Source organism: Cebus imitator, unplaced genomic scaffold (genome assembly GCF_001604975.1).
Source record: "Cebus imitator isolate Cc_AM_T3 unplaced genomic scaffold, Cebus_imitator-1.0 Scaffold40, whole genome shotgun sequence".
NCBI lineage: Eukaryota > Metazoa > Chordata > Mammalia > Primates > Cebidae > Cebus > Cebus imitator.
In genome coordinates, this window is record NW_016107355.1 from 1,113,711 (window position 1) to 1,123,935 (window position 10,225).

The 10,225-nt window shown below is 43.4% G+C and overlaps 1 protein-coding gene across 4 annotated transcripts in view; it reads left to right on the forward strand.

Moving 5' to 3' along the window:
• Positions 1-8,435, forward strand: part of TMEM192 (transmembrane protein 192) — a 35,144-nt gene extending 26,709 nt beyond the window's left edge. For 3 of the 4 annotated variants that reach the window (XM_017525962.2, XM_037737575.1, XM_017525961.2), the window contains 2 exons: positions 5,678-5,780; positions 8,037-8,435. In XM_017525962.2, coding sequence (XP_017381451.1) covers positions 5,678-5,780; positions 8,037-8,175 — 242 coding nt within the window. In that variant the 3' untranslated portion in view covers positions 8,176-8,435. Of the gene's footprint in view, positions 1-5,677; positions 5,792-8,036 lie in introns of all 4 variants that reach the window. The other variant, XM_037737577.1, reaches the window with a different exon arrangement.
• The last annotated feature ends 1,790 nt before the right edge of the window (positions 8,436-10,225 follow it).

The following is a 10,225-nucleotide window of genomic DNA, read 5'->3' on the forward strand; positions in this document are numbered from 1 at the left end:
AAAAATAAGTTAGTAGCTAAATTGTAGATGCAAAACTGCATTTATGAATCTTAAATTCAGCTGGGTAAATTTTTTTTCTTATTTGACTTGTATATACATAATATATATACATATATACACATATTTTATACACACACACACGCACACACAAATATATGTATATATATATAACTGAGACAGGGTCTTGCCCAACTGGTCTCCAGCCCCTGAGCTCAAGCAGTCCTCCCCCTCAGCCCCCCAAAGTGCTGGGATTACAAGTGTGAACCACTGTGCCTGGTCCCCAAAATTTTTTAAAGTTAAAAGGAAGCGAAAACAAAACTGTATTTAGCCCGAACTTACAGGGTGAAAAAATCTGTAAATAGTGACCAAGCCCACCTGTCTTTTTAATATTTTGATATTCTAGCATGTGTGCTTTCCTTGGCTTATTATGGGAAGGATAAAGGGAAAATTCTTGTTCCATGTGATTATTTTGGTGTTATTGCCTGACCTGTGTTCTGAAAAATGCCTAATCCATTCAATTTAACTTTAAGGGCCGGTTGTGGTGGCTCACACCTGTAATCCCAGTGCTTTGGGAGACCAAGGTGGGTTAGGAGTTTGAGACCAGCCTGGGCAACTTAGTGAGGCCCTGTCTCTACAGCATGTTTTTTTAATTAGCCAGTTGTGGTGGTGCACACCTGTAGTCTCAGTTACTTGGGAATCTGAGGCAGGAGGATTGTGTGAGCCCGGGAATTCAAGGTTACAGTGAGCCATGATCACACCACTGTACTCCAGCCTGGGTGACAGAGTGAGAGCCTGTCTCTAACAACAACAAATTATTTAAAAACTGCAGAGATGAGTCTGAAAGGTGGACTTTTTTTTTTTTTTTTTTTTTTGAGATGATGTGCACCCAGGCTGGTGTGCAGTGTCGCCATCTTGGTTCACGGCACCCTCCGTCTCCTGGCTTCAAGTACTCAGCTTCTGGAGTAGCTAGGACTACAGGCGTGTGCCACCACGCCCAGCTAATTTCTTGTATTTTTAGTAGAGATGGAGTTTCATCATGTTGGCTAGGCTGGTCTCAAATTCCTGACCTCAGGTGATCCACCCACCTCGGCCTCCCAATGTGCCGGGATGACAGGTGTGAGCCACCATGCCTGGCCTGAAAGATGGACATTTTTATATTGTCAGACTATAGGTATCTCTTTTATTTCTGCCTCTTACTTTTACTGTAATACCATATCACTGTAATCTCCAATACTCCAATCCAAGAAACTTCTGTCTTCTCTATCTAAGAGAGGAACGTGTTCTGAGTTTCTTTGTTTATTTAGGAATTATTATGTTGAGATGCTATTTTAGGGAGATAAGACAGAAACATAAACAACTTATCTGATCTTTCAGTGACATTTGACTTAGTGCATCACTCCCTCCTTGAAATGGTCCTTCCCTTGTTCTGGGACTCTTGCTTTCCTGGTCTCCTGCCTGCCTCTCCAGCTGCCTGACTTCTCCTTTGCTGAGTGTTCTAGACCCTTCAGTGGAGGAACCTCAAGGCTTAGTCTCAGTCGTTCCTAGCCTGGCAGTGTACTCATCTTCTGTGCCCAGTTCCATTTCTGGCCTTAAAATGCTTGTCATTTCTAGCTTTCTTGACTGCTAAAAGTTAAGGGCTTCTAGTTATATTTCCTCACTTTATTCTTTTGCTGCCTGCTTCCTTCCTGGTGCTTTCTGATGAACTCTGTGCAAATCTCCTAATCTTTTCACTTTTCTGTTTACCTCTAGCTAGCTTCGTCAACCTAGTTCTCAGCCATGAATGCGTATCAGAATCATATGTGGGGGAAAAAAAAGAGAATCATGTGTAAAGTGTGCAGTTCCTCAAAGGGTTAAACATAGATTTACCCTGTGGCTCAGCAATTATACTCCTAGGTATATATCCAAGAGAGCTGAAAATATGTATTGACACAAAAACAGGCACATGAATGTTCAAAACAGCATTATTCATAATAGAAAGTGTACACAGCCCAATGTTGTTGGAGTAAACTGGTGAGTAAATAAAATACGTTATATCCGTACAGTGGAATTTAATTCTACCATAAAAAAAAAATTAATACGTCCATGGATTGGATGAATGTACTGATGTACATACAATGTGGATGTACCTTGAAAATTTGTGCTAAGTGAAAGAAGCCAGTCACAAAAAACTCCACATTATATGATTCTGTGTACGTGAAATGCCCAGAGCAGGCACTTTTTTTTTGAAATGGGGTTTCACTCTTGTTGCCCAGGCTGGAGTGCAATGAATGATGTGATCTTGGCTCACTGCAATCTCTACCTCTCAGGTTCAAGTGATTCTCCTGCCTCAGCTTCCCAAGCAGCTGGGATTACAGACATGTGCCATCATGCCCAGCTCATTTTGTATTTTTAGTGGAGACGTGGTTTCTCCATGTTGGTCAGGGTGGTCTCAATCTCTTGACCTTGTGATCCACCTGTCTCGGCCTCCCAAAGTGCTGGGATTACAGGTGTGAGCCACTGAGCCTGGTTGAGCAGGCACATTTTTTNAAGCTTGTGTTTATTTCAACTTAAGTTGATATTACATTAAATGAAGAATTGGAAGCTGCACTGAGGAATATCAGGATTCCTGTTTTTTGATGTTTTTTTTGAGACAGAGTGTCTCGCTCTGTCGCCCAGGCTGGAGTGCAATGGCATGATCTCGACTCATTGCAACCTCTGCCTCTTGGTTTCAAGCAATTCTCCTCCCACAGCCTCCTGAGTAGCTGGGTTTACAGGTGTGTGCCACCACACCTGACTAGTTTTTGTATTTTTAGTAGAGACAGGGTTTCACCATGTTGGTCCGGTTGGTCTCGAACTCCTGACCTCATGATCCACCTGCCTCCACCTCCCAAAGTGCTGGGATTACAGGCATGAGCCACCGCCATCTGGCTGAGCAGGCACTTCTGTAGAAACAAAAATAGATTAGTGGTTGCCTAAAGCTAGAGGGAGGGGACAAATGAGGAGTGACTACAGGGTTTTTTTTTGGAGATATGAAAATGTTCCATAATTGACTGTGGAGATGTTTACACAACTCTTTGAATATGCTGAAATCATTGAATTGTACACAAGGGTAAGCTGCATGATATGTGAACTGCATCACAGTAAAGTTCTTACAAAAAAGGAAAGAATCATATGTGGAACTTTTAAAAAATTTGGTGCCTGAGCCTAACCTGCCTTCCCTCCCCCAACTCATGTGCTAAATACTCTGATTCATTTGGAGCTCCACATAGATGGGTGACAGTGTGAGTTGACAGTCACTCCCTTCATTGGGACTTGTCTCATCCCATGCTGTTTCTCCCCCCTCCCCCCCTTGTTTTGTTTTTAAAGATGGGGTTTCACCATATTGGTCAGGCTGGTCTTGAACTCCCAACCTCAGGTACTCCTCCCGCCTTGGCCTCCAAAGTGCTTGGATTACAGGCATGAGCCACCACACCCGGCCTCCCCGTTTTTTTTGAGACAAAAATCTCACCCTGTCATCCAGGCTGTAGTCCAATGGCACGATCTCTGCCTCAGCCTCTCAAGAAGGGGCTACAGGCATGTGCCACCATGCCCAGCTAATTTTTGTATTTTTAGTAGAGATGGGTTTCCCCATGTTGGCCAGGTGGTCTCGAACTCCTGACCTCAAGTGATATACCCACCTCAGGCTCCCAAAGTGTTGGGATTACAGGCGTGAGCCACCGCGCCTGGTCCCAAACTTTTATATATTCATCTGCTTGGTGAAGTTTTCGTCTGCATGTCCCACAGACACCAGTAAGATCAGAATTGAACTGAACATTATTTTCTTCTAAATTTCCCTCCATCCTAACCCTCCACTTCTAGCTCAGTTAACAATTCCAGCCTGCATCCATGATAAATCAGAGCCCTAGAAATGTAGGTGTCATCTAGCTTCTTCTTTCTTCTTCACTCCCCAAGAACTGGATAGGATTGGTGATCAGTCATCAGTCTTATTTGGTCTACCTGTCTTTGAACTTTGTCTCTTTTTTTGGTCCCTGCCACTGCCTTGGTTGGGTACTCATCATCTCTTGCATGACTACGTCCATAGACAAATTACAGGTCTCTTTCTCTCTGTCCACTCACTCATATTCCTTATTCCTGCCAACATGAACTTGTTCATAATTAACTCTAAACAGTTTCCCTGCCCAGAGTTTTCTAATGGCTGAGGGCAAAAAAAATCTAAAGTTTTATTGTGGCATAAAAAGCTCTCTTTTTCTTTTTTTGAAACAGAGTTTTGTTCTTATTGCCCAGGCTGGAGTGCAATGGTGTGATCTCAACTCACTGCAACCTCTACCTCCTGGATTCAAGCGATTCTCCTGCCTTAACCTCCTGAGTAGCTGAGATTATAGGTGCTCACAACCATGCCCAGCTACTTTTTGTATTTTTAGTAGAGACGGCATTTTGCCATGTTGGCCAGGCTGGTCTCGAACTCGTGATCTCAGGTGATCCACCTGCCTCGGCCTCCCAAAGTGCTGGGATTACAGACATGAGCAACCACACCCAGCCTAAAAGGCTGTCCTTGAATGGCCTCTACCATCTGCTCTTCAGGGATGATGGTGAGATCCTTTCAATGACTGCCAGTTGCTCTGAGGATAAAATCTAAATGTCTTAGGCCAGGCCCGGTGGCTCACACCTGTAATCCCAGCACTTTGGGAGGCCAAGGCAGGCAAATCACTTGAGACCAAGAGTTTGAGACCAGCTGGCCAACATGGTGAAACCCTGTCTCTATTGAAAATACAAAAAAATTAGCCAGGTGTAGTGGCATGCACCTGTAATCCCAGATACTTGGAAGTATAGATACTTGAGATGAGAGAATTGCTTGAACCTGGGAGTTAGAGGCATTGGTTGCAGTGAGCTGAGATTGTGCCAATGTACTCCAGCCTGGGCGACAGAGCAAGACTCCAGTTAAAAAATAAAAGGAAATCTAAATGTCTTGCATGACACAACAGTCACTCCTGATGCGTTCTCTGCCCACCTTCCCAGCCTCACCCCTTGTCTACACATCCTCACACCCGTACATACACGTACCTTTTCAATACCATAGCACTCGTTCAGACTCCTCCTGCACCTGAAGCACCCTTCTTTATTCTTCTAGTCTGTGTGATTAATTCCTGTGTTAATTCTCAAGGATGGGCTCAAGCTCTATCCTCTTTCCCCTCTCTAATACCGCCTGTTGAGTTACACACTGCTTTCCAGGGCAAACAGCAGCTTGACAACTTGTGCAAGCTTCTTGCACAAGCTTCTATTGAAGGTACTTTCTAGATTGTCTTAGATAGGCTTATTATGTATATTTTCCCCTGGACCAGAGGACGTCATGATTTCTGAATTAAATGGCTGGCTGGCTGCTCAACTTCTCTGGGCTTCACTGAGGGGTAATAAGAGCATCTGTTTCATGCAGGTGATTATGAAAACTGAATGAGGGCATCCATGTAAACCATTTAAACTGTGCCTCATGTGTTCTAAGTATGAGTTAAAATGTCAGCTATTATTGATATTTTCAGTGCTAATATAATCCCTGTATTCAGGGCTTAGTACAGGCCTGGCGCATAATAGACTTTGAAATACTCAAGAATGTTAATAAGAACAGCAAATTAGCATAAATTGAAAAAATGAAAATAGACTTGTTTTTCAGAATTAGATCTAATAATGACTTTTATTATTTTAGTGAAAATCTGGAAATTTAATAAAGCTAAACCAGAGCCTGATATACTTGAAGAAGAAAAAATCTGTGCTTACCCCAGCAATATTACCTCGGAGACTGGATTCAGGTAAGATTTAGGTGAGAAATAAAATGAGTTTTTTCCCTTAGAAAGCTAGAAACCATTCTGATGCTTAGAATTTATGACCCTGTATTTGTACTTTCACAATTGTTTGATCTGTTTATTTCTTTTCAGCTGTGGTAAAATCAAGTCTGAATCAGGACATGTAAATTTATGAAATAGGTCATATATTTGATTCAAAAGTTAGATTTACCCACTTAGCTGACCTATTTAACCTCTCAAGAGCTTTTGACATCATTAATTGGTACTCTTTCCTTGAAGCATTCTTTTTTGTAGATGTCTTGGTTTTGTTTTTTTGAGATGGAGTCTCGCTCTGTTACCCAGGCTTAAGTGCAGTGGTGCAATCTCGGCTCACTGCAACCTCCGCCTTCCAGGTTCCAGTGATTCTCCCGCCTCAGCCTCCTGAGTAGCTGGGACTACAGGCATGCACCACCACACCCAGCTAATTTTTGTATTTTCTAGTAGAGATGGGGTTTCACCATATTGGCCAGGCTGGTCTCGAACTCCCGACCTCAGGTGATTCTCCTGCCTCGCCCTCCCAAGGTGTTGGGATTACAGGCATGAGCCACTCTGCCCAGCCTGTTTTATTCTTTTTAATGGATGGAGTCTCTCTGTGTTGCCCAGATTGGCCTCAAACTCCTGGGTTCAAGCAATCCTCCCACTTTAGCCTCCCAAACAGCCAGCCTGGCCTGCCCTCCCATGTTTCTGTCACAGCCTCTCCCTAAGTGACTTCCATGGCTTAAAATATCATTCATATCTGTTGGAGATCTTGGGGCTAAAGTAGTTGTAAAAACTATATAGGCCGGGTATGGTGGCTCGCACCTATAATCTCAGCACTCTGGGAGGCTGAGGTTGGTGGAACACTGGAGCCCTGGAGTTCAAGACTAGCCTGAGCAACATGGCAAAACTGTGTCTCTGCAAAAAATGCAAAAAAGTAGCCAAGTGTGGTGGCAGGTACCTGTGGTCCCAGCTACTCCAGAGGCTGAGGTGGGAGGATTGATTGAGCCCAGGAGGTTGAGGCTGCAGACAGTGGAGATCATGCCACTGCATTCCAGCCTGGGTGACAGAGTGAGACCCTTTCTTAAAAAACAACAACAAAAAAACTATATAAACAAAAAATGAGGTGATTATTCTAGGTAAATCAGAAGGCTGATTTACATGGCTTAACTGTGGCTAATATTTAGGTAGTGATATTGCAGATTCTGAATATTGATTTAATCCAAAATTATAATACTGCTTACTGGATTGAGAGGCTGCAAGAAAGAAGACATAAATGAGTATGTATGGCCAGGTGCGGTGGCTCACACCCATTATCCCAGCACTTTGGGAGGCCAAGGCAGGTGGATCACGAGGTCAGGCATTCAACACCACCTTGGCTAACATGGTGAAACCCTGCTTCTACTAAAAATGCAAAAAATTAGCCAGGCCCGATGGCAGATACCTGTAATCCCTGCTACTCGGGAGGCTGAGGCAGGAGAATCGCTTGAGCCCAGGAGGCAGAAGTTGCGGTGAGCCGAGATCGCGCCATTGCACTCCAGCCTGGGTAACAAGAGCGAAACTCCATCTCAAAAAAAAAATGAATGTTTCTCATGGTGAGAGTTGTCTGTTTTAATCGTCACTTGATTATTGAATGATTTTGTCTTATCTTCAAATGCCGTTTAAGTTGATCACTTATATTCAATTATCTTACTCTAACAAATTAGGATTCTTCTTATTTATTTATTTTTTTTGAAATAGAGTCTTGTTCTGTTGCCCAGGCTGCAACCTCTGCCTCCTAGGTTCAAGCGATTCTCCTGCCTCAGCCTCCTGAGTAGCTGGGATTACAGGCATGCGCCACCATGCCCGGCTAATTTTTGTAGAGACGGGGTTTCACCATATTGGTCAGACTGGTCTTGAACTCCTGACCTCATGATCCGCCTGCCTCAGCCTCCCAAAGTGCTGGGATTACAGGCATGAGCCACCGCGCCCAGCCTACAAATCCTTCTTAAATAAAGCAATGATGGCCTTTTTTAAAACTTATGAGTTGTGAAAGTTTATAACATTTTAAATTTATTTCAAGAGTAGAAGTTACAAAAATGATTTATGGAAAAAATATTGTTTGCCAACATTGCCCTAGCTTCTGACATCTAAGAAAAGGTAACAAATACAATATGCTTTACTAAAAACTAATAGGTACTCGTTTGTAAAGACACTAATGAGTATTGGTGAATATGTGTAACCCACTTATATCTTGATTATTTGCAGGACTATTTCAAGCCTAGAAGAAATTGTTGAAAAGCAAGGAGACATCATTGAATACCTGAAGCGCCACAATGCGCTGCTGAGTAAGCGATTGTTGGCTCTCACTTCCTCGGACCTGGGCTGTCAGCCAAGTAGAACATGAGAGGCTCACCCTCATGACAGCAATTGCAGAGAAACCCAGAGTAATTCAAACTGACTGACTACCCGACAAGCTGCCACAGGGAACTGCAGCATTTGCTGAATAGCATTTTACAGTGTTTGTTGGAAACCTGAATTTGGTTCTGACTTCTGTGGCTGTTTAAAATATAGGGCTTGGGCCGGGCGCGGTGGCTCAAGCCTGTAATCCCAGCACTTTGGGAGGCCGAGGCGGGTGGATCACGAGGTCAAGAGATCGAGACCATCCTGGCCAACATGGTGAAACCCCGTCTCTACTAAAAATACAAAACATTAGCTGGGCATGGTGGCGCATGCCTGTAATCCCAGCTACTCAGGAGGCTGAGGCAGGAGAATTGCCTGAACCCAGGAGGCGGAGGTTGCGGTGAGCCGAGATCGCGCCATTGCACTCCAGCCTGGGTAACATGAGTGAAACTCCGTCTCAAAAAAAAAAAATAAAATAAAATAAAATAAAATATAGGGCTTGACTGGGCATGGTGGCTGATGCCTGTTATCCCAGCACGTTGGGAGGCCAAGGCAGGTGGATCACCTGAGGTCGAGAGTTTGAGACCAACCTGACCAGCATGGAAAACCCTATCTCTACTAAAAATACAAAATTAGCTGGGCATGGTGGCACATGCCTGTAGTCCCAGCTACTCAGGAGGCTGAGGCAGAATTGCTTGAAGCTGGGAGGCAGAGGTTGCGGTGAGCCAAGATTGTGCCACTGCACTCCAGCTGGGCAACAGGAGCGAAACTCCATCTCAAAATAAATAAATTAATTAAATTAAATATAGGGCTGTGGGTCACTTGAAAAGTGCCTGTAGAAGCCCTGATAACTTGAGGAGAATGTCTGTTTTATACTTCTTGAACTGATTTAACTGCTTGGTTTATCCTAGGATCAGAGGCTAAACAACTCCACGGTCAACATTTTTCCACCTGACACTGAACCCTGTAATGATTTGGTTATGAATAAGGGAAGCCTAACAAGACAATCTATTTTAAACAGGGTTTTAATCAAATAAGTTCTTCTCACTTTTAAGTTGATGAAAGAAGTCATTATTGCTTGTAAATATTTTTCCTGAAGAGCGTTATCATGTATTTTATACACTTACGTGGTGTTGAATGACATCATGGGCCATGTAGCTTTCATAGAGAATTTATTCTCAAGAAATAAGATAGGCATGTAGTGCTCCCCTCCCTGTGTTCTCGTTGTTCAAGTTGGGGGGAAATAGGGGAGGGATGGTGGGGGGTGGGGAGCTGGGGAGGGATAGCAAGGGGAGAGATGCCAGATGTGGGTGATGGGGAGGAAGGCAGCAAATCACACTGCCACGTGTGTACCTCTGCAACAATCTTGCATGTTCTTCACATGTACCCCAAAACCTAAAATGCAATAAAATAAATAAATGGGGGAAAAAAAAAAGATAGGCATGGACAACATGGTGAAACCCCATCTCTGCTAAAAATACAAAAAAATCAGCTGGGCATGGTGGTGCATGCCTGTAGTCCCAGCTACTTGGGAAGCTGAGTCAGGAGAATTTCTTGAACCTGGGAGGCAGAAGTTTGCAGTGAGCCAAGATCATGCCACTGTACTACTCCAGCCTGGTGACAGAGTGAGACTCCATCTCAAAAAAAAAAAAAAGGGAAATAAGTTATGATAATTATTTGGACCAGTGTTAGACTGACCTGTGTTACATAAACCTATGTTGCCTATTATATTGGCAGCACATTTCATTAGCAATAGCTGCAAAATTCAGAGAAGAATTTAGAACTTCCACTTTATTTTTGTCATTCTTCAAGAAGTTGCCATATATTTCAGTCTGGTTATACCTTCATTGGATCAATAACTTCAGTTATAGGAAAGACATCTGTGATTTTAAATTACTGTAAAAAGAAAAAAGATACCTTTTAAAGTCTTGGATTATACTTAAAAATTATAATGGGGAGCCGGGCGCGGTGGCTCAAGCCTGTAATCCCAGCACTTTGGGAGGCCGAGGCGGGTGGATCACGAGGTCAAGAGATCGAGACCATCCTGGTCAACA